Raw genomic sequence first — 25080 nt, forward strand, 5'->3', positions numbered from 1 at the left:
CTACCCAATACCTCAAGCCCTTATTCTGCCACCTAGATAGACTGTCACATAAGTGTTCAGAGGGTAAATGACTAACTGCTTATTACTTGTTCTGAAAAGCTCAGTTTAGTGGAAAATTCTTTATTGTGCCTAACTAAATCTGGCTTTGTCATAACCTCCTCCTGGAGTAACTCAGAACAAGGGCATTAAATGGCCCTTCAGATCTGTGTAGAGGGGGGGGCCAATAATAGTCGTCCTGAGTGTTATATTTTGGAACCCAAGAGGGAGAGTAGTGTCGTGAGAGAAGCACAGGCCTCAGATTCAGACAGACATGGTTTCAGTCTTGGCTTTGGCAATTTACTAGGTGTGTGCCCTTGGTTAAATCTCTTTGCCTCTCTGAGCCTCAGTTTCCTGAACTACAAAATGAAGATAGTGATACTTGGTTTACAGGGTTGGGTATAAAGATTAAATGAGAATGTAGAAGTCAGATGCCTGGCACATAGTAGGTACTCATTAAATGAGCACTATTATAACAACTGAGATCTGGAGTTATGTTTAGAACCTCGAGCATTTTCTCTGGTTGCCTGAAAAAAAAAATAAGAAGCCCTTCACTTCCCTGCATGGCTTTGCTCACCCTCTACCTTCCTCTTTCACCCTTTAGGTTTGCGAGAGAACAGAAGACACCCTGCCTCCTACCTGATCCATGGTGGCAAAGCTCTGAACTTGGCCTTTAGAGCCTGGACAAGGAAAGAAGTAAATACGTTTATTTCTCTACCTCCTCTAGAATTCTGCCCTTCATGGGGATTGGCTTTGGGTAGATTCTTTGTGGGCAGCAGAAGAGACCAGGGAGGCTTGTGGGCTCGTGGCGTTAGAGTAGAGGACTGGGCTAGGACTGTTTGAATTATGTTTTCAAACTTTTCTTTCTGATTAAAAAAAAAAGTAATGCATGCATACTCTAGAGAATTAAAAAAATACAAAAGAGTATAAAGAAGAAAAATACCACCTGTAATTTTAATACTCAGAGGGAATTAACATTAGCATTTGGGTATACAGTCAAACCTCATTTCTCAAACATCTCCCATCTAGAATAATTCAGTTCTTGACAAGCAAGTTGTTCACAGAAAAAAGTCTCCCTTGTTGACCAAAACTTCAGTGACCTGACAACCCTTTCATGCTGTTGCCTCAATGTGACAAAAAGTGTCTGGAAGGCAACAAGCAAAGGAGAGAATGCTTTTGTTGCTGGATTAGCACAATTTTAAAACACAAAGAGGCCATCAAAAGTGCTGATGTTGCTAAGGGTGTGAAAGTGCTCACAAAACAGCAACCACAGGCAATTGAATAGGTAGAAAACTGTTGTTGATTGGATAAAGGAAAAGCAGTTAGCCAGTGATAAAACTTCTGAGGCAGTGATATATGAAAAATTCCTTTAAGGCTAGTAGGAAGTCGTTCTATAAAGTTAAGAAAAGAAATGTTTATTTATAAATTAAACAGTACATTAGACATCTACTATATATAAGAAAGGTTGAAACAGAATCATTTGGGGGTCTGAAATGTATTAATTCAATTTACATTTTTAATGGGGGGAAAATGATGCAGTTTTTGAACAAATCGCTTCTCGAACAGCCTTCTGGAACGAATTAAGTTCAAGAAACTAGGTTCCACTGTATTTTCTTCTGACCTTTCTTATATGCATTTAAAAAACATAATTGCTGTCACCCTGTACATACAATTTTATATCTGAATTGATTGGCTTATCTTAATTTTCCTGTGTCACCGAAGTTCTCCGTAAACATTTAATAGTTACATGATATTCTTTTGCAAGGATGTATCATCCTTACCTAACCACTTGTGCATTGTTCCTTTTTAAAAAAATACATTTTATTGATTTTTTACAGCGAGGAAGGGAGAGGGATAGAGAGTTAGAAACATAGATGAGAGAGAAACATCGATTAGCTGCCTCCTGCACACCCCCTACTGGGGATGTGCCTGCAACCAAGATACATGCCCTTGACCGGAATCGAACCCGGGACCCTTCAGTCCGCAGGCCGACGCTCTATCCACTGAGCCAAACTGGCCAGGGCTGTTCCTTTCTTTTTATTTATCCATGTATTTGGGGGGCAGTTGTAGAAAATCATGCAGTGAATATCTGTTTGTATTAGTTTTTGTCCCTCATCTCTTTTTAAAAAATGCTTTTATTGATTTCAGAGAGAGGATGGGAGAGGGACATAGAAACATCAATGATGAGAGAGAAACATGAACATCCATCGGTTATTTCTTGCACGCCCCCTACTGGGGATCGAGCCCAAAACCCAGGCACGTGCCCTGACCTGGAATCCTGGTTCATGGGTTGATGTTCAACCACTGAACCACAACGGCTGGGCTGTCCCTGATCTCTTGATTGAAGTTTCTTCAGGAAAGATTCCTTGAAGAGCAATTACTTGATCAAAGTACATGGAAAAAAATGTATGACTCTTGATGCATACTGCCAAAATGGCTTTTTAGAAATATATCAATATCCATATATCCAGTTGAATATTAAATAGCTATAGAAGAGATTCAGTAAGTTCTCTATGTACTGATTTGGAAAGATCTCTAGACTTTGTAAAGTAAAGGCGTAGAACTGTATGTATAGTGTGTTACCTTATGTGTAAAAAGGGGGAAAACAATAATTATATTTGTATGTGCTTAATGTTTGCCTTAAGACACAATCTGGAGGGATGCAGAAAAAACTAATAAAAGTGGCATATGGGGGTGGCCTAAGGGAGCTGATGGCTTAGTGGGGCTGATGAGGTTTTTCAGTATATATCTTTTTATATTGTTTGATTTTTTTAAATTTTGTGAATGGATTATCTACTCAAAATATTGAATTTTTAGAAAAGCAATTTTAAGAAATGCAAAAATAGAAGACATATCAATATTTTTTATGCTTTTGAGATATATATATATATATATATATATATATATATATATACATGCACATATATATGTATACATACACACAAATCCTATATAATATAGGCTAATATGCAAATTGTCCCCTCAACCGGGAGTTTGACCAGGGGGTCGGGGCCAGCTGGCCAACCACCTGCGGCCCCTCCCCCAGCCAGCCCAGCCCAATTGGCCCTGATTGGGGCCAGCGGCCAGATCCCACCCATGCATGAAGTTGTGCACCGGGCCTCTAGTGTGTGTGTGTGTATATATATTTGTTAATCCTCATCCAAGGATATTTTTTCATTGATTTTTAGAAGGAGTGGAAGAGAGGGGGAGAGACAGAGAGAAGCATTAATGTGAGAGAGACAAATGTATTGGTTCCCTCTGCACGCACCCCAACCGGGTTTGGTACATGCCCTTGACTGGATTCAAACCCGGGACCCTTCAGTCTGTAGGCCGATGCTGTATCCACTGAGCCAAAACAGCTAGGGTGCTTCTGATATTTTTATAGACTTCTTTTCCTGCATACAGTGGCCTAAGGAGATCTCCCCATTTCCTGTTGCCGAACTTCCCCTCAGATATCCTCGGACTTCATGTTTTGTGCCCTCTCTTGCTCACATCTACAAGGCCTGGGCCTTAGCCTGCAATTCTGTTTCTTTACATCATTCAGGTGTGGCTACCTTGAGTTTCATCTCTGACCCTCCTTCCCCCATTTAGTGAACTTTAGCGTGACTGTCCCAGAAACACCAAAAGGGAGGGAAGTGGGTGGGTTCTAAGCACTCATGCCTTGGGCCAGCATTGCCCCAGGGACCAAGGGATGGCCCCAAATAGTGTAGCCAAAGGGAGAGTAGGACAGAGATCTGAGGAGCCATGCTTATGGAAGAAGTCTTTTGTGAAGTGCAGAAGACTGACTTCCGTGAGAAGCACTTGCTCCCCACATTTCCAGAGCCCCAGGGCTGGGTGGGAAGAGGAAGCTGTTAAGGTTATCCAGCTGGTCACATGGGTTTTAGGCATCAACCCCTGCCTAGCCATCAAAATAAATTCCAGATGGATTAAAAGAGTTAAAGGAAAAAATAATCAAAGCATGGGAAACAAGAAGTAAATGCTGAGGAATTTTTATCAATCCTCTGGATACTGAAGTGAAGTGAAAACTGATGGAAGAAATCACAAAGGAAAAGCTTGACAGATCTGGCTACATAAACATGTATATCTCGAGGACTCAAAAAGATTGCAAAGGAATTAAGAGAGACAACCAACAGCTCTCAGCCTGGGTTGCTATTGAGCTAGCTGTGGGCCAGTAACTACTGAGCACTGAGTTCTGTCCTCACAAGTGGGGAGGAAGGAATGTTCCCAGGGATCTCCCTGAGGTCCTTGACTTTTTGAGGGGTGTGGCCCAAGCCTTCATCTGAGTTCCTCACACATCTAGACACTGTCCTTTCTCAGATATATGTGTTGTAAATATTTTCTCTGAGCCTATGGTTTGTCTTAACAGTGTTTTTCCCAGAGATGTTTTTCTTTTTTTATTAAGTCCAGTTTATCAGTTTTTTCTTTTATGGTTCATGCTTTTTGTGTCCTAACAAATCTTTGCCTTACCCAAGGACATAAAGATTTTCTCCTCTGCTTTCTTCTAAATGGTTTATAGTTTTAGATGTTACATTTAGGCCTGTGATCCATTTTGAGTTTGTACGTGTGTCTTTGTGTATGGTGCCGGATATGGGTTAAGGTTCTTTTGGGGCATATGGATATCTAATCGGTCTAGTACCATGTGTTACCACCCTTTCTCTTGAATTACCTTGGAACCTTTGTCAAAAATCACTTGTTCATTTACGTGTGGGTCTGTCCTCATGCTTTTTGTTTGACAGGCTCTTCCAGAACACGAGGATGAGATCCCGGACACAGTACGGACTGTACAGCTCATTAAAGATCTGGCTAGGGAGATCCGCCTGGTGGAAGTAAGAAGCATGGGAGCAGGGGAGGTGTTTGGGAAGGGCTTGAGGTTCAAGTGGCAGGTCAGGCCTCTGCACTTGGCATAATGGCTTAGAGGAAGGGTTGGGAAGGCCCAACCAAGGACTCTTCATTCATTTATTAATTCAAACATCATGTGCTTTAAGTGTGCTACACATTGGGTTAGGTGCTTAAGATACATAATACAATGCCTACCCACACAGAACTCACAGTCTAGTAGGGGACCCGGCAAAGTTAACCTGTCTAAGCCTCGTTTCCTCATCTCTAAAGTGAGTATAATTACACCTACTCAGGGGTTGTTAAAAGGATTAAATAAGGTCATATAGGTTGAGCATTATAGTGTTTGGCACACAGTTGGTTCTCAGTAAATTCTGATGGTGGGTCATGGTGATATTGGGTGGTGGAAGTCATAACAGTAGTTATTGTTGTTATTAATATTTTGATTCAGTCTCTGCATTCTACAAAATGACAGTTCTCCCGGGTTGAAGATGATTACAAAGCCATGTTTCAACAGGTGGCATATACCACGAGGCAGTAAGGTGTAGTGGTAAGAGACTCAGAGAAACTTGGGTTCTGGTTCCTGCTCTGTCACTTGCAAGCCTTTCAGAGCCTCAGTATCCTTATCTGTAAAGTGGAGATAACTCCACCTTTTCAGAGTTTTGTTAGAATTAAGAGCTAATGTATGTAGAGCCCCTCGCACAGTGCCTGGCAGAGTAAGTACTCAATAAATGTGAGCCATTGTTATTAGTAGACTTCGCAGCAAAGAGAGAACTCAGTGTGGGCTGGTGAAGTAGCAGAGGCACCAGAGGAGAATGGGACTTGCGGAAGTTTAAATTTTCCTTCAGCTCAGAAGCTGTAAAGTTCCATTTAGCACTAAATCCATGCTGAAGGGTAGTCAGAGTGAGCTACTGGGAAGTTGGGCTTCTAGCCTCACCGCTTACAGCATGTTTCACTGCCTAGAGCACAGCTTACATGGTCCACCTCCTACCTCATTTTCCTTCACTCCCGTTTGTCAAAATCCTTCAGGTTTAATTAAAAGGCCTACCCTTCTCCCAGCTCTTCCCACTTAAATCAAGTTTGTATACACAGAACTTTGGAGTTCTTGGAAGAGGACTTAGTGATGGATCATATCTGATCCATTGGCTTTCAAATATTTTAAATAAGATTTTACTTGGAAGTCTAATATATACAATCAGTCAAAGCACAGCTACTGTGAATAAGATGAAGGTGAGAGGCTTAGAGCTCCACTAGATCCTCTTGTTTGCCTTCTATCTCCCTCCAATCCTCAGGGCTCCTCCCAATAAGCTGAAAGGAGCCACAGGACATCTTTGCAAACCACCTATCTAGTCTAATTATTTAATTTTACAGCTGAGTAAACAGAGCCCCGAGTGGTCAGATTACTTATCTGAGGCCACAGAGGTATCTAGTAGCAGAATTCAGATGAGAACCTCTCTATTTCTCTCAAATCCTGCAGTCCTTAGAGTTGGAACCACCAGTTTACTCAATTATTTTGTCTCATATCAGCTGCTCTTGGAGACTTTTCTCTCCAGTTTTTAAATATATTTTTATTTTTGATAGTATTACAGATATATCCCATTTCCACCACCTCTGCCCCCCTCCTCCCAGCCCCTACCCACTTCTCTCCAGTTTTGACAATAATGCTGGGTTTCTCCTCTGCTCATCTTCTCTATATTCGTCAGTGGCTGGGTAAAGAAATGCCACCCAGTAACTCTTGATGACTTATTGTGCTAAAACTAAGGTGTGCATATGTGGAGCATCTGTAAACCACTTCCATAGCCGTGCCTCCAGTGCCATGAATGGACCTCTGCTCTTAGCAGAGAGAACCCTTGAGTAAGCTCTAACCCCCTTGTGTACTAACACTCTTGTAGGATATCTTCCAACAGAAGGTTGGGAATACGAGCAATATCTTTGGGATGCAGAGGATCTTCCCAGCCGGCTCCACTCCCTTAACCAGGCCAATCCATCCCACTTCAATAGCCATATCCAGGCTGTCACTGCCCTCCAAAACTGGTTCAAAGAAGAAAGGCCTGAAGCCCAAGGAACTCTTCAAGAAGGCTGAGCGAAAGGGCAAGGAGAGCTCAGCCTTGGGGCCTGCTGGCCAATTGAGCTATAATCTCATGGACATATACAATCATCAGGCACTGAAGACAGGCTCTTCCCAGAAAGCAAAGGTGGGTGCTGGCCCATGGGTTCAGCCCAACCCTTTTGTGTCCCTTGGAAGAGCAGAGCATCAAAAGGACAGGCTATCCTGTTTTCCCACGTCCCTTAGGGCCCCTGGTGTTTGGCTACCAGTCCCACTACTTTAATAGGCATTTATTGAGACCTTGTCTATGCTGGGCACTGTGATAGGTGCTATAGATGTAACCTTCAAGAGGCTGACAGGCTAGTGAGAAAGATAGGCATAAAAAAAAATGAGTGCAATGAAGTGTTGTAGATAACACAGTCGGGTGTGTGTGGGACCCTAGGACTCAGAGGGTGATGATTCTATCTGGGTAGGGGCAATGGTCAGGAGCTCTTCTCAGAAAACATGACACAAGCTGAATCTTGAAATGCTTGGATGAGAATGACATTTGAGAACATTCTCTGTGAGTGTCAGGTTGGAGTCTTAAACAGGTCCTTGAGAAAAGCTCTCATCCAGGGCGCCGCCTTGCTTCAAGATTGTGGTGCCTTCTATGGGTATGTGAAGGTGTTTCCCCCTCTTTTTAGGGAACATGCTTTATAAGATTGATAGGGTTCCCCCTGAGCCAGCCATTCTCAACCTCCTACTCCTGTGATCATTTGGGGTGCGAAGTGGGGAGTGGGACAGTGGAGTAGAAGGCCTTCGTTCAGGTGGTTTTGACAGTGAACTAAACCAGTGAAACTGGAGGGAACTGGCCATCCTGATTCACATGGGAGACCCAGACAGGTGACAACTGAGCCTCCTCTTCTGCAGTTCAACATCACTGGTACCTGCTTGAATGACTCAGATGATGACTCGCCAGACTTGGACGTTGATGGGAATGAGGGTCCGCTGGCCTTATTGATGTCTAATGGCAGGTGAGGTGGAAAGAATAAACACAGATACTGGGACTGTTGGTGGCAGCATGCCACTAACACAGGGCATGGAATTGGGATCTGGGACTGTAACATGGGGTTGGGGAGGGACTGCATCTGGAGAAATACCTAGATATTATCAGATATCATTACTTCGTTCAGAGAACCATGATTGTGTTTACGGGTAGGGAGGGGAGAGGTCTAGAATCTAATTGGCAGCCCTGAGAAAAATCTTGTGTAAGTTCTAGGAATTCCAGCCAGTCAGTGGCTCAGAACTGCTGGCAGGTATAAGAGGTAATATAGCATACTGGTTAAGAGCATTAGTTTTGTATATACCTTTTGCGATTCAACTTTTAGGAATTTATTTTGCAGAAATATTTGCACAGGTGTATACAGAGAAATGCTCACATCATTGTTTATAATAGTAATTGGAAACATGTTCATCAATTAGGGTTGGATAAATTATGGTACATCTGTAGAATAGAATACCATGCGGCTGTTAAAAAGGAACGAGTTTAATATTTATTGACATGGAGAAGTGTCCAAGGTTAAATCCTTAAGTGAAAAAATCAGTTTATAAAATAATATATAGGAATAGTTCCATTTTAATTTAAAAAATGCATGTGTGTAGAAAAGCAGTATACAGACTTTCCCTTTTTATTTTTTAAATTAAATTTATTGGGGTGACATTAGTTGACATGATCATATATTTCTTTATTTTTAATTTAACTTTTTGGAAGAGGTTTCAGTTTTAATTTATACAGTTTAAAATTCAGAAAGCGTGAAAGAATACATAGTGAACAATTTTGCTCTCACTCCTCTCTGTTCCCCAGTCCTCCCCCCCATGGACAATCAATGTCAATGATTTCCTTCCAGAGATATTTATTCACATTCACGCAAATAAATATATTTATTATTTTATACTTGTCAACCAAACTTGTAACAGTAGTTACTTCTGGTAAGTAGGAGAGACAGGAGAGGAAAGTTTTACTTCAATAGCATTTTAATTTTGTACAATGAGCATGTCTTACTTTTCTTAAAATAATTGTTAACAGAACATTTTCCCAAAGAATAAAATAAAAGCTGTTCACAACAAAAAGCATGGACTTGGGAATCAGACCATCCTGACTTTGAATCTCAGCTCTGACATGTGTTCGTGTGTGACCATGGCAAGTTAACTAACCTGTCTGCCTCAGTGTCCTTATTATATCTATCCTATAGTTAAAACTTAGGGTTGTTGGAGGACTAAATGAGATAGTATATGTAAAGTGCTCATCAAAGGGCCTGCCACATAGTAAATGCTTAATTAATGGTAGTTCTTACAAATATAATGATGAAGTTGAAGTGAAAGGTGATGATGGTGGTGATAATGGCATGGGTATGAACAGAAGCTGAGTAGGTCATCAGAAATTCTGAAACACGTGGGCAGGCAGAGGAAGATAGTAAGAGTTATCATCTGGGCACTCAGAACACCAGACAGGAGCAGTCAAGAGCCAAATACAGAGTATGTACATTGTGGGAACACAAGTGACAAGGATACCTTAATAGCCTTTTTGTAGGAAAAGGTTGTCTTCAGATACCAAGGGTGGGTGTAGTAGGTCCACCTGGTGAGAAATAAGGGAAAAGAGTGTGAGAGTAGGGCACATTCTGAAAGCAGCAGAGTTGTCCTTGGGATTTGAGAACCTAGTTACTAAAGAATAAGATTCGAGAGACTGTTGAGATTGCCTTTGTCCAGAACCAATGGTTGGTCTCTGGGGAAGAGAAAATCGAGAGTCCTAAGGGTCCAGCCTGTAATGGCTATTGAGGACATGATGAGACATTTTCCCCTTCCCTACTTCTATCACCTCCTGAAGCTGCCAGAAGCAGCTGTTAAGTTACCTACAGAGTCAAAGTATAGAAATATTTGGAGACCAGATGATATTATGTCTGGGCTTTTCTCCAAATAATCCAGGCAGTGTTTTGCGGAGGCTGAGGTGTAAATGAAACAAGATTGGCCGTGAAACAAGATTGATAATTGCTGGAACTTAACTGGGTGATAGGTACATGGGAATTTGTTATACTTTTATATTTTTTGAATATATTTGACATTTTTCATAATTAGATGTTAATAAAAGATCTGGGTATAAATAGCTACCCTTTACAGAGCACCCACTCTGTATCAACTTCTATCTTAGCTATTTACATACATTATTTTATTTGGTCCTCACAACAACCCTGAAGACCAGGGTTGTTATCCCTATTTTACTAATGTGGAAACTGAGGCCCCAAGTACTTCATTAGCTACATTGGGCACTCACCATGTGTCAGTCTCTGCATTACCTTATTTAATTCTCCCAACAACTCTATGTGGTAGAAAACAGGCCAATTTACTGAGAGCCATTTAACTGAAAGCTAGTTCACCAAATGACTATTCGCTGTCAAGTATACTAATTTACCAAAAATGTGTTTCTTTTTAATAATAAGATTTATTTTAGCAGTTTGTACTGGTTAATTTTGTTTACCATGTATAATAGGATTATTTAAGCTACTTTTGAGTGTTGTGTGTTTTTTTAACACATTAAGTGCCCAGTCAGTCACTGGTGACTGACACTATACTTTTCCGTCTGGAAGACAAAACAGGCTGGGCGCTTAACGTGTTAACTATATATTTTAACAGATTTTTTTTGAGGTATAATTTAGTTACCATATAGTTAACCTGTTTTAAGTGTACTATTAAATGATTTTTAATAAATTTAAAGAATATGCAACCATCACTACCATCCAATTTTAGAATATTTCTATCCCCAAAAAGATCCCTTATATACCCACTTATAGTCAGCCCTGGTTCCCTCCCTCCAGACCCAGCAACCACTAATCCACTTTCTGTCTGTATAGATTTGCCTTTTCCAGACACATCCTATAAACGGAGTCACACAATATGTGTGTTTTTGTGTCTGGCTTCTTTCACTTAGCATAATGTTTTTTAGGTTCATCCATGATGTAGTATGTATTATTAACTGGTTCCTTTTTATTGCTGAATAGTATTCCATTGTATAGATATATCACATTTTGTTTATTTGCTCACTAGTTGGTGGTCATTGGATTGATTCCACTTTGGGTTATGAATAATGGTGCTATGAGCATTTTGCATACAAATATTTATGTGGCCATATTTTTTTTGTTTCTTACTTAGGAGTAAAGTTTTGGTTCATGTGGTAACTCTATTTTTAACTTTTTAAGAAACTGCCAAACTTTATTCCAAAATGTACCATTTTATATTCCCACCAGCAATTACAAGTTACTCCATATACTGATTAACACTTGTTATTCTCTCTCTTTTTAATTATAGCCATTCTGATGGATATAAAGTGGTATCTCATTGTGGCTTAATTTTCATTTCCTTTAAGACTTAACAATGTTGAGCATCTTTTTGTGTGATTATTGGCCATTTGTATATCATCTTTAGAAAAAAGATATCCTGTGCATTCAATGACTAAGGTTTATTCATATCTTTTGCTCATTTTAATTGGTTTCTGTGTCTTATTATAGAGTTCTAAGAGTTATTTAAATATTCTGGATACAAATACTTTCCCAGATAAGTGATGTGCAAGTATTTCTTCCCAGTCTGTGGTTTGTCTTTTCATTTTCTTAATAGTGTCTTTTGAAGCGCAAACATTTTGAATTCTACCTAATCCCAGGTCACAAAGATATTTTCTGTTTTCTTCTAGAAGTTTTATAGTTTTAGATTTTACATTTAGACCTATGATCCACTTTGAGTTAATTTTTGAGTATGATGTAAGGTACGAATCTACATTTCTTTGCATGTGATAGCCAGTTTGTTCAGCACCTTTGTTGAAAAGACGATCCATTCCCAACTGAATTGCCTTGGGACCTTTATCAGAAATCAATTGACCATAAACTCAAGAGTTTAATTCTAGACTTGCAGTACAGTTCCAATGACATATGTCTGTCCTTATGTCAGTATCATACTACCTGGATTATTGTAGCTTTATAGTAAATTTTGAAATTGAGTAGTATAAGTCCTCCAACTTTGTTCTTTTTCCAAATTGTTTTGGCCAGTTGAGACCTTTGTATGCTTGTATACATTTTAGTATTAGTTTACTAATTTCTTCAAAAAATCTAGCTGTATTTTGATAGGAATTGCATTGAATCTATAGGATCAATTTGGAGAGAATTGCCACCATAACAATATTGAGTGTGACTGATTTTATGTTCTGTTTTCCTCTAGTACCAAGAGGGTAAAGAGCTTATCCAAGTCTCGGCGAGCCAAGATCGCAAGGAAGGCAGACAAAGCTAGGCTAATGGCAGAACACGTGATGGATGATGAATTTGACTTGGATTCAGATGATGAACTGCAGATTGATGAGAGATTGGGAAAGGATAAGACGACTCTGATAATAAGACCAAGTGTGTACCTGTTCTTTCTCTTTCCTGCTTCTTGGGCTATTAAGAATTTTTTGTGCCCTTGATAGACTCCAGACATTAGTCCTGAGCTTGTTGACATTCTGATTTACCAGCTCTATAGGCCTCCATGTAACCTTGCTCTAGAGATTTATTTGTAAGCTAATTCCTAACCTTTCTAAATCAGTCGTCTGTGGTCATTACTTTTAGGAATATTATAGTCTCATTTTCTTTCCCCTGGGTGTTTGGCTTAGATGTTAATCTTAGCTTTGTGATAAGTGCATACCTTTGTTTTCTAGAATTTCCCCGAAAGCTGCCCCGTGCGAAGCCTTGCTCTGACCCCAACCGAGTTCGAGAACCAGGAGAAGTTGAGTTTGATATTGAGGTAGGAACCTGCCCTGTGTTTAGTCTTCTGCTCATTCTGGTTATAGAGACAGAAGGCAGATATTGTCATTCTACTTGGGGAGGAGGAAGATATCCTGTGTATTCAATGACTATGGTATTTGTTAAGTGAAAGATTGTGTACTAAGTGCTGCTGAGCATATAAATGGAAGATTATAATTTAGTTAAAATATTTTAAAGTCTTTAATACAGAGTAGAATAAAAGCAGTGTGAGGTAGCAGAAAGAACATCTGATTTGGAATATCTGATTGTGATCTTGCACAAACTATTTAACTTCACTGAGCCTTAGTTTCACTATCTGTAAAATGGGAGTTATACTACCTACCTTACAAAGATGCTGTGGGAATGAAGATGAAAGAATGAATATTCTGTTGATACTAGTTTATACTTGGTGCTCAGAAGATATTAGTTTCAGGAGTGAGACTGTCATTGGGCACTTATCTGACCAACCCTGGGCAGCTAAGATAATATCCTTTTTTCCCAACAGGAGGACTATACAACAGATGAGGACATGGTAGAAGGGGTTGAAGGCAAGCTTGGGAATGGGAGTGGAGCTGGTGGAATTCTTGATCTGCTCAAGGCCAGCAGGCAGGTGGGGGGACCTGACTATGCTGCCCTCACGTGAGTACTGGCTTTGATCTCCCCTTTCCAAGGCAATCAAACAACATACCCTCACCTCCCACTCAAAGGGCTGAGGCTACCAGTCAGCAAACATTTATCAAGCTGTTATTTAAAGGGACAAAGAATTAGCCAGGGCATTTGGACTGAAAGAATAAAGTAGACATGAAGTCTGCCCTAAGAAACTTAAGGTCTGAGAGAGAGAGAGAGAGAGAGAGAGAGAGAGAGAGAGAGAGAGAGAGAGAGAGAGAGACTGACTGACTATATAGACATCAAGGGGAATCAGTTTTGGGAAGTTGGAAGAGGGGCTGGAAGAGACAAGGAAGGAGATCTGGATCTTTTAAAAAACAAAAAAAGAAAGAATGCAGCATGGATGAACATGGAGGGAGATGCGCCCCTCTTTTTGCCATCTTGCGTGCTGTCTGTGGAGAGACTTGAAGCAAGAAGGACTGGCCTTTTCATGAAAACAGTCTGTGATACTATCTGGATCCTTTATTGATTTCTGGTTTTTCACCTGGGATGATTCTCTTCCTCCTCTCACCCTGACCCCTCAGCTGTTGGCCCTCCTCCCTGACTATTCTGATGACTAATTTCCATTGATAACTAAAGAAACTACCTAAACATTTCTCCTCTGTCCCTTGCAGCGAGGCCCCTGCCTCTCCTAGCACTCAGGAGGCCATCCAGGGCATGCTGTGCATGGCCAACCTGCAGTCCTCATCGTCCTCCCCAGCTACCTCCAGCCTGCAGGCCTGGTGGACCGGGGGGCAGGACCGAAGCAGTACGAGCTCCAGCAGTGGGTTGGGTACAGTGTCGAGCAGTCCTGCTTCCCAGCGCACCCCAGGAAAGCGGCCCATCAAGCGGCCAGCATACTGGAGAACCGAGAGCGAGGAGGAGGAGGAGAACGCCAGTCTGGATGAACAGGACAGCTTGGGAGCATGCTTCAAGGATGCAGAGTATAGTAAGCTGAGCACTTGAGTGTAGGCCAGAAGGATCCCCCCCCCCACCCCCCAGTCTCAATCCCAATCTCAGTCCAGGATAGCCAAGCCATATTTTCTTAATCTGTAAAATGGGGCTATCTCACAGGTTGATTTAAGAATTAGAGATGATACTTGTACAGAGCACCTGACATACTGTCTTGCTCATGGGTGGTCCTCAGAAATTGATAGCTGTTATAATGAGTTGTCATTCACTTTTAGTCCAACCTTCCCTGCTGGTGACTTTTTTCCCCTCTTGCCTATTTCACTTCCATCACCTGTATTTTTTGTGTGTTCTATGTCATTCCGTTCATCCCTAGAAAAAGTATATATAATAACCTTTTGGTGGGCTTTTTACATGACTCATGAGATGACTCATTTTTATAAGCTAAGATTTATTGAGTACTTCAGTGTATAAAGCACTTTTTTTGTATAGTATAGCTGACATTAATGTAGGCTTTTGTTTTAATACATTTTTTAAATTGTATAGTATAGCTGACATTACTGTAGGCTTTTGTTTTAATGCTATTTTTTTAAATTAGTGCTATTGACCCAAATTAGAACAAGACAGAAAGTAAAAGTTACTTTTGACTAACACTCATCCGCCTCAGGTTATCTGAGGCAGGTGACCTTTGTTATCAGTGTGATTTACATCTTTCATTTTCTTGTGTTTATACCTGCATGTAGCTATAAATAGATAAAGGTGTAGTGCTGTTTAGTGTCTATGGTTCTAAAGCTTGCTTGGATATCTTTCAGTATCAGTTCCTAGAGATCTACTTCATCAGTAATATTGAGATATACCTCCTGCATAGTAGTCTGATAGCATAGCTGTACCGTAATTTGTTTAGCCATTTCCTACTGATTAACATTCAGGTTGTTTCTAATATTTTCCTATTTCTAACAATGCTTCAATGAAAATTTGTATAAATAACCTTTAGAGCCCATGTGCCAGCTAACATTTCTCTAGGGTGGCTAGACATGCTGGGTTAAAGGGTATGTACAAAATAAATGTTAAGAGTGCCAAATCCCCCTCCAAAATGGCCAGTATGTGAGTAGTTTATGAGCAAAACCTGTCTCTCCACAGCCTTACCAGTAGTGGATGTTACTACCCTTTTTTATTTTTGCCAGAGGGCAAAAAATGGTGTCTCAGTTTGTTTTATGTTTATTGGCTCTTCTTTATTTCTTTTCTGTGAATTATCTATTCAGTCATTTATCCATTTTTCTATTAGGATGTTTGTTTTTCTTATTGATTTGTGAGTTCTTTATTCTACATTTGTTGGAGTGTTTTAATATATTCTTGAAGTGTTGAAAAATATTTTCTTTTCGTCTGTTGCTTGTATTTAATTTATTTATGGTATCTTTTAGCATATAGAAGATTTCAGTTTTTACACAGTCATCTTTACCATTTTTTTTGGTATATTATGGCTTGTGTAAGGTTTTCTTATATTTTCACCTAAAACTTGTATAGAAGTTAAAATTTTAGCCTTTTTTTCTGGAATCAAGTTTTGTGAATTGTGGGAGGTAAGAATGTAACTTATTTTTTTTTCCATATGGGTAGTCATTTGCCCCAACACCATTTATTGACTAGTTCATCATTATCCCCCTGATTTGAAGTTCCACTTTGTCATAAACTGAATTCCCATGTAAATCTAAATATTTTTTTCTACTCTTTATTCCAAGTTCTGTCCCTTAATAGCTATGTGACCTTCAGCAAGCTAGTTAGCCTCACTGTACCTACCTCATATAGGTTGTTGTGGGGTTAAAATGAATTAATATACATAAAGCACTTAGAACATTGCCTAGCACGTGGTAAGTGCTGTGTAAGTATTAGATATTATTATTATTCTATTCCATAAAATCATTTTGTTTGTTCCTGTGGCAATAACACATAGATTAGTTACTATAGGTCTTGTGTCTTTTAAGGCAAATCCCTTCTGCAGAACTTGCTTTGGACCTGAGGAGACCACAGAAGCTCATCAAGCCCATCATCTCTGTTCTGAGCTGTGATTGGTCTTGGGGGCGTGCCAGGTTCCTTGGCCACCCATTCTACTTTCCGCAGATAGTTACATCCACCTACAGCCAAGACATCCAGAGCTGGTCTTACTAGTCCCCTCAGAACAAACAGCTCAGTCAGCCTCTGCTTTCCCATACCCTCCCTGCTCCTGCTTTGCCCAGCAACACTAGAAAGGCAGTTTAACAAGGAGATGCCAACCTACTTGTTCTTATTTTTCCAGAATTTCTAGGCCATTATTGAGCTTTTTAAAAAAATTCCAGATGGATTTTAGAATCAGCTTTTCGAATTTTATGAAAAATCCCATTAGGATTTTTTATTAGGATTTCGTAGTACTTGTGGATTAATTATGGAGACTGACATCTTTCATCAGAGACTTTTCTGCTACAATGGGATGTATGCAGCCACTACCCCTCTCTGTTTCCTGAAAAACTTCACATTCTGAAAATTTGTAAAATAATAGAGCTTGCAAGAAAAAGAGGGTTAAGGGGCACACCCCTCAAAATCTCTTTGGCTTTGAAGCCAAAACACTGACCCAGATCATGATGTTCCTAATACTAATCCTTGCTCAGTTAGTGCCCATTGGAATTTGCACCCAGCATCAGAGTCAGCGGATCTTTTGAAGCCTTAAACCCTGGGCTTGGGCTTCTTTCTTCTAGGTGTAGGTTCTTGCGGGCATTTGCTTAAGGTAGATACCAGCTTCATCAAATTAAAATGTGATCCAGGGCCTAGTTTTCAGCAGTCTTTTTTTAAACACAGGGGAAGTGTCTTCACTTCTTCGTCTGCTCTTTCAGCCATCCTTCTCTCCTACCAGAGCTTAATTTTGTAAAAAACAGAGCCACCATTTACTCTTTTCTGATGGGAGGCACTATTGCATGATTTTTGTCACTTGTCTGTAGATCATGTGTTGCGAAGGCTTTATCTGTAATTGTGAGAAAATTCACCACTAATTGACTATTTTAAAATGTACAATTGAGTAGCATTTAGTGCATTCACAGTGTGGTACAACTACTACCCCTCTCTCTTTCTTTTTGATTGATTGATTGGTTGGTTGGTTGATTGGTTGATTTTTAGTGAGAGAGAAATATCGATTTGTTGTTCCATTTATTTATGCATTCATTGGTTGCTTCTTGTATGTGCCTTGACTGGGGATCAAACCCATAACCTTGGCGTATTGGGATGGTGCTCTAACCACCTGAGCTACCCAGCCAGGGCCCAAGATATTTTCATCATCCCAGAAAACACCCTGTATTCATTAAGTAATTGTTCCCCATGTTCCTTTCCCTTTATTCCCTAGTAACCACTAATCTACTTTCTGTCTATAAGTATTTACCTATTATGAATATCTATATATGGTATATAAAAAGCCAGTGACCAGAAGGCAGTAACGACGGAATGACAGGTCGCTATGACGCCCACTGCAGCCAGTGAATCAGCTAGATTGGGAGGTGGAGCCGGCTGGCCAACCTCCTGAGGCCCCTCCCTCTGGCCGGCCCCGCCCCTGATGGGCCCCCACTACCCCGATCAACCCACAGCCCCTCCCCCCGGCCGGTCCCAACCCTGATGGCTGGCCAGCCAACCTCCTGCAACCCCACCTCCCACCGGGCCTCACCCCAGATCAGCCCCCCCCCCCCCACCCCAATCAGGGGCAGGGCCGGCAGGCCAACCACCCATGGCCCCTCCCCCAGGCTGCTGGCTCTTGATTGGTCCCCCAGACCCCATTTGGGGGCAAGGCCGGCTGGCCCACTGTCTACAGCCCCTCCCCAAGGCTGGCCCCACCCCCGATCAGCACCCCCATTCCGATCAGGGGCAGAGCTGGCCGGCCAACCACCCATGGCCCCTCCCCCAGGCCGCTGGCCCCTGATTGGTCCTTTGGACCCCATTCGGGGGCAGGGCAGCCAGCCCATCGCCCACGGCCGGCCCTACCCCCAGTCAGCCCCCACCACCCTGATTGGCCCGTGGCCTCACCCCCAGCCAGCTCCACCCCCGATCACCCCCCCAACCAATCAGGAGCGGGGCTCGCTGGCCAATCAGGGTGGTGGGGGCTGACTGGGGGTGGGGCCAGCCGTGGGCGGTGGGCTGGCTGCCCTGCCCCCGAATGGGGTCCAGGGGACCCACCGCCCTCCCCCCAGCCTGCCCAGCCCTAATTGGGCCCCAATTGGGGTGGGTCAGCTGGCCAACCTCCCGCTGTCTCCTCCTCCTGACAGGCCCGGCCCTGATCTGCCCCGATTGGGGCTGGGCCAGCCAGAACCCACCCATGCATGAATTTTTGTGCACTGAGCCTCTAATATCATATAAAAGTAATCATAATATGTGACCTTTTGTGTCTGGCTTCTTTAATAAGGTTTTCAAGGTTAATCTAAGTTGTGGCATGCGTCAGCATTTTGTTCCTTTCTATGGCTGAATAGTATTCCATTGCATGGATATGCCACAATTCGATTATTTACTCATCTGCTGATGGGCATTTGGGTTATTTTTACCTTTTGGCTATTAATAATACTGCTAAACACAATTGTTTGCATTTTTCTGTGTGGACATATGTTTTTATTTTTCTTGGGAATATACCTAGGATAGAATTCCTAGGTCATATGGTAATTCTATATTTTACTCTTCGAGGAACCCCACCAAACTGTGTTTCACAATGACTGCAAGAGAATTGTCACCTTAGGTATATTCAGTTTTCTAATCTATGTACAAAGTATGTCCCTCCATATTTAGTTGTTTAAACATTTATTGCATCAGTTTTTTATAGTTTTCAGCATACAGATCCTGCACATGTTTTGTTAGATTTATCCCTAAGCTCTGTATTCTTGGGTGATATTGGAAATGGTACCTTTTTTAAACCTTGGTTTCCAATTGTTTATCGCTAGTGTGTGTGTGCGCGTACGAGTACGATTGATTGATTTTTGTGTGTTTTCCTTATATCTTGAAAACTTGGTAAACTCAATCTAGTTGTTTTGGTGTATTCTTTTCTCTTTTGTATATATTATCATGTCATGTGCCAGTAGGGACAAATTTTTTTTTTTTATTGACACTATTACAGTTGTCCCTCATTCCCCCCCCCCTTTGTCCCCTCCACCAGCCTCTGCTCGAGTAGGGAAATTTTATTCCTTTCTTTCCAATCTGTATGTAATTTTTTCTTTTTGCCTTTTTGTTCTAGCTAGCATTTCAAACACAGCGTGGTAAGAAAGTGAACACCCTTGCCTTGTTCCCAGTCGAAGGGGAAAGCATTCAGTCTTTGTACTATTATGGTGTTAGCTATAGGTTCTGAGGTTAAGAAAGTTCACTTCTATTCTTATTTTGCTGAGAGTATTTTTTAATCTTTATTGTTGAGAGTATTACAGATGTCCCCCATTTCCCTCCCCCTTTGCCTCCCTCCACCTGGCTCCCACCCCAGGCCTTCCCCACACTATTGTCTGTGTCCATGGCCTATGCATATAAGTTCTTTGGTTCATCTCTTCCTGCCCCCTTCCCCCCTTCCCTCTGAGATCTGGCAGTCTATTCCATGCATCCATGCCTCAGGACCTATTTTGTTCATTAGATTCCACATGTAAGTAAGTTCATATGGTATTTGTCTTTCTCTGACTGGTTTATTTCACTTAGCATAATAATTTCCAGGTCCATTCATGCTGTCCCAAAGGGTAAGAGTGCCTTCTTTTTTTAAAAAAAAAATCCTTACCCGAGGATATATTTTCCATTGATTTTTAGATCTAGTGGAAGGGAGGGGAAGAGACAGAGAGAGAAACATCAGTGTGAGAGAGACACACATCGATTGGTTGCCTCCCATATGAGCCTGACCAGGGCCAGGTATCGAGCCTGAAACCGAGGTACATACCCTTGATCAGAATCGAACCCAGAACCCTTCAGTTCACAGGCTGACGCTCTATCCACTGAGCAAAACCTGCCAGGACCATTTTTAATTTTTAGAGGAAACTCCGTATTGTTTTCCACAGTGGCTGCACCAGTCTGCATTCCCACCAATGGTGCACTAGGGTTCCTTTTTCTCCACATCCTCTCTAGCACTTGTTTGTTGACTAATTGATGATAGCTATTCTGACAGCTGTGAGGTGATAACCTCATTGTTGTTTTAATTTGCATCTCTCTGGTGATTAGTGACTTTGAGCATCTTTTCATATGTCTACTAGAGGCCCAATGCACGAAATTTGTGCAAGGGGCCTGGCCCTTTCAGCCACAGCGGCTTGCCTTGGCCCTTGCAGCTGCGGCTTCGTCTAGAAGGACATCTGGAAGGTCGTTCTGCTGTCCGGTCTAATTAGCATATTACACTTTTATTGTTATAGATTGGCCAACTCTATGTTCTAGAAAGAGGTGGGAGACTGAATTTCTCTGATGAAGTAAAATTCTAGAGAAATTTGAAGCTGGTCATTAGGAGGAAGTTTTCAACCTCACTTTGCTTCTCTTTTAGGTTTAGCCGCAACAGCAGAGTTTGACCTCATCAGTAGGACCTTTCTAGACCACTTTCACCTTAAATTCTATAGGTGTTACATGAGGATTGTAAGGAGAAAGTGATAAAACTGGATGTTTGTGTGTATTTGTATAGTATGAGACGCTTGTATATGTGTGTTTTGATATCCAGAACATTCAGTTCCAGTAATCTTGTTCCTAATTCAGCCAAGTAGGCTTTTTGTTTCCTTTTGTGAATAATGTGTGTACCATTCTTTTTTCATTAATTCAAAAAGCACTTTCTGAGCACCTCCTCTGCATTATGTTAGGCTCCCTTTGTTTGAAATCAAACAGTACATTTCCCTGTCTTCCTGGTAAATTGGGGGCGACAGATTTACTAATTATCTCTTAAGCACTATATAAGAAATAACTACAGTAAGGGTATGCACAGGATACTATGAAGTGTTGAGGAGGCACCTGAATCAGATTGCGAGAATGAGGGAAAGCTTTAGGGAGTGAATCTAGAGCTGAATTTTGCAGGGTCAGTAAAGTTAACTCATGAAATTACTCACTAAATGGATGTTGGGTGAGTGAGTCAGAATTAGATGATGCTAGAGGGGTGCAAAGGTAGGAAGGCATGAAAAGTATGTGGCTCTTTCAGGGACTCCTGTAGTTGAATATGGATTAAGTAAAGGGTCCGCTTTTGGGGGAGTGGTAGGAGTTGAGTTGTAGGTATCCTTCTGTTTTCACCCTTCTGGATGAGATCTCAGTTTACCTTGCTTTTCCCTCTCACTATAGTTTACCCTTCCCTGGAATCTGATGACGACGACCCTGCTTTGAAATCTCGACCCAAGAAAAAGAAGAATTCAGATGATGCTCCATGGAGTCCTAAAGGTGACCTAGTATTCTGTCCTTAAACGGTGTGGGAGTGGTTAGGGGACAAATAGGCTGGAGGTAGGTGGGATATTAATTATAGGAAGACATGATTCAGTCACTCATCTGTTTATTTAGCAAACTGTGCCTGTTGTGTGCCAGGTATTAGGTGCTGGAGCAAAAATGATCAATGAGACACAGTTCATGCACTCAGTTCAGCAAAGCCAGAGGTAATGGAGCACTTTGCTTCTGATATTATATGGTTTAAAATGAAATGAAGAAGACCTTGAACAGATTTTAGCAAGCAGTCTAAGGCTTCTGAGAATATTCTGCTACCATCATCATATCCCTTTGGTAATACTAATGTCAAAGGAGGGAAATTATGCTGACTATTGAGCTCTGCAAGGCCCAAGACTCCTTAGACTTTCACCTGTACTCGCTGAGAGGCCATCTTTGAGAAAAGAAGAAAATGATCATTGAGTTGGACATGGAATTTAGAGGATAATAAAAGTATTTTATTTATCTTATTGGCCAGGTGGTTTTCACATTGGAGGGTGTGTCAGTTAGCTTTTGCTGCTTATCCAGCTACCCAAAACTTAGTGGCTTAGAACAACAGCAGTTGATCATTTCTCATCATTCTCTAGATTAAAAAAAAACACACCTTTATGTGGTTCTCTAGATTGATCTGCTGTTCTGGACCAGCTTGACTGGGGCTGGATGATCTGCAGAGGTCTGCCTCAGGTGTCTGGGACCTAACAGATTGGGCTGGGGCCTCTTTCTGTGTGGTCTTTCATCGACAAGTTTTTTTCTCAAGGTAGCAAGCACAAGGGTATCCAGCATCAAGAGAGGACAAGCCCCAATGTGCAAAGACTCTTCAAGTCTCGGCTTGTGTCATGTTTTCTATTGTTCCATTGACCAAAGCAAGTTATATGGCCAAACCTTGATTCCAGGAGAAGTAGATTCCACCTCCTGAAAGGGAGCTGCAAAATTCTCATGCATACAAGGAGATGTGAGCAAATTGAGGTCATTACTACAGCAGACCCTCACAGAGGGTGCTGGCATCTCAGTACCTAGGTTTCCCCAGGAAATAAAGGGCCTGCTCTCTGCACCCAGCCTTATTTGAGTCTGGTGTTTGCTTGGCTTTGGGGCTGTGAAGTGGCAAGGCAGCCCTGGAAAGTGTTCTCTTAGTGCGTCAATCAGCAAGTATTTATTTTTTCTTTCCTTAGGCCTATTTTCTGATTTTATTTTCTCCTATAGTTTCTGACTTATGAGCATAATAGAAAATTTGGAAACCACAGAACATAGAGGGAAGTATAAAAAGAAACCATCCATGATTCTGCCACCCAGAAGCAACCACTGTTAATGTGTTGATGTATTTCCTTCTAGTCTTTTTTCTTGTGCATTTTTCTTTTTATGATTGAAATCACATTATATATACAATCATATATCCTATATTAAAATTATTTTGCCCTTTATTCAAAATAATGTGTGTATCTGATAGCAAATCAAATAATAGAGGAGTTTAGGATGAAATGCAGTCTTCTTCTTCCTCTGTTTTTCCCGCCTACAATCCCATGCCTGTGAGGGCCTCATAGTTTTCTTTTTTGTTGTTGTTACCTCCAAAACTCAGTATTACAGAGTTTATGACATAATTTTTTGACTTATTAACTTAACCTGTTTCTCCTTCCATCAGATTCTGACAATCTCCCTTGATTATCCACTCTCTAAGATATAGACATTATGGCTTTTTTTTTAACAGCTGCTTTTAAAAAATATATTTCTTTATTGATTTCAGAGACGAAGGACAAGGGAGAAAGAGATAGAAACATCAATGATAAGAATCATTGATCGGCTGCCTCCTGCACGCCCCCCCCACTGGGGATCGAGCCTGCAGCCTGGGCATATGCCCTGACCAGGAATCGAACCATGACCTCCTGGTTCATAGGCCGACACTCAACCACTGAGCAACACTAGTTGGGCTGTCTGCTATTTTTTCCTCCAACCTTCTGAGTCACATTTTTTCGTTTACATTGTCAAGGTTATTTACATTGTCTTGAGAATTATAACTCTACATTGACTAGAGGTTGAGTGTAAAAGTTTAAAGCCAATAAATATATCTGGCCTTTTAAATTAACATTATATCATAAGCACATCCCTATGCCATCATTTATAAATAATATATTAGAGGTTACAAAGCATTCTATTTCATTGATATATCTAATTTACCTAACTTCTCCTTTGATGTGGGGCATTTAGCTTAGTCCCAAGTTTTCACAGTTAGTGATAACATTTGGGTTGAGCATCTTTTTATGTAAGTGTTTGTATCTCTGATTATTTACTTAGGATGGATCTCCATGAAACTCTAGATGGGCCAAAGAAAAAAGGTATATTGGTATACAGTGAAAAGTTCCTCCAGTCCCTGTTCCACAGCCTTCCAATTTCTCATCTGGAGTCAACTACTGTTACCAATTTCATGTTTATTCTTTCAGAGGTAGTTTATGCATATACGAGTAAACACATATATATTTCCCCTCTTTTTTGCTGTTTTTTTCCCCCACTCAATTGGAAGCATACTTTATGCACTGTTATGTGCCTTTCTCACTTAACAATTACATCTTAGAGACTGTTTACACACCCACAAGCAATGCATGAGAGTGCCTATTCCCCTACACCCTTGCCAATACAATTTGTTAATATGAGTGTTTTAAAAGCTCTTTATATGTATTGCCAAATTGCTTTTCAGAAAGGTTGTACTAGTGTACACTCTCACCAGCCATGTGTGAGGATATTGTTTATAAATCTTTACAGGCATTGAGCATATCAGTTAGGAATAGTATTTGACTGTGAGTAAAAGTAACCTATCAGGCATCCTTAGTGAGTGCTTATCCCCTCAGGGTCACAAGATGGCTGCTTTACCTCTGCAGAGGTCTCTGAGTTACAGTGTTGTGGGGTTTTTTGCAGTCTTTTTTTTATATCATCTTTGGTTAAAATTGTGTCACATGGCCAAGATTGTCTGCCAGACAGGCCAGGAAATGTAGTTTTTAGCTAGGTACGTTTCTGTCCCCCAAAGTCATGTGTTTTGTCATAAAGCAAGAAAGGGCCCAGCCGGTGTTGCTCAGTGGTTATTTTCTTAGTGATTGTCCTGGGTTTTAACATTAATATCTTAGTTATATCATTTTAGTTCAGATTAATATCAACTTAATTTCAATAGTGTACAAGAACTTTGCTTTTCTATAGTTCCATTCTCTTTCTTCTTTATGCTATTACTATCACAAATTACATCTTTACACACAGCTGTCTTTTTAATTAAATAGAAAAAAATGAGATACAACAAAAACATGTTTTTAGTTTTTAAAAATATTTACCTATATAGTTGTTACCTTACTAGTGCTCATTTTTCATGTGAATTTGCTTTACTGTATACTGTCCTTTCATTTTAATCTGGAGTTTCTTCTAGCATTTCTTATAGGG

At 40.9% G+C, this 25080-nt stretch overlaps 1 protein-coding gene and 1 long non-coding RNA gene across 8 annotated transcripts in view; one reads left to right on the forward strand and one right to left on the reverse strand.

Annotated features, from left to right (window-relative positions):
• PHF8 (PHD finger protein 8) overlaps positions 1–25080 on the forward strand; it is an 80504-nt gene that overhangs the window by 43965 nt on the left and 11459 nt on the right. For 4 of the 6 annotated variants that reach the window (XM_079765011.1, XM_079765010.1, XM_079765015.1 and 1 more), the window contains 9 exons: positions 641–732; positions 4773–4862; positions 6765–7067; positions 7829–7932; positions 12158–12336; positions 12630–12715; positions 13220–13353; positions 13995–14308; positions 21535–21630. In XM_079765011.1, the coding sequence (XP_079621137.1) occupies positions 641–732; positions 4773–4862; positions 6765–7067; positions 7829–7932; positions 12158–12336; positions 12630–12715; positions 13220–13353; positions 13995–14308; positions 21535–21630 (1398 nt within the window). The remainder of the gene's footprint in view (positions 1–640; positions 733–4772; positions 4863–6764; positions 7068–7828; positions 7933–12157; positions 12337–12629; positions 12716–13219; positions 13354–13994; positions 14309–21534; positions 21631–25080) is intronic. The other 2 variants (XM_079765012.1, XM_079765014.1) reach the window with 2 other exon arrangements.
• Positions 8305–25080, reverse strand: part of LOC307095638 — a 69113-nt gene continuing 52337 nt past the window's right edge. For both annotated transcript variants that reach the window (XR_013813210.1, XR_013813211.1), the window contains one exon: positions 8305–9533. This is a non-coding gene — a long non-coding RNA (uncharacterized lncRNA). The remainder of the gene's footprint in view (positions 9534–25080) is intronic.

The sequence above is a fragment of the Cnephaeus nilssonii genome (genome assembly GCF_951640355.1).
Source record: "Cnephaeus nilssonii genome assembly, chromosome: X".
NCBI classification, from domain to species: Eukaryota; Metazoa; Chordata; class Mammalia; order Chiroptera; family Vespertilionidae; genus Cnephaeus; species Cnephaeus nilssonii.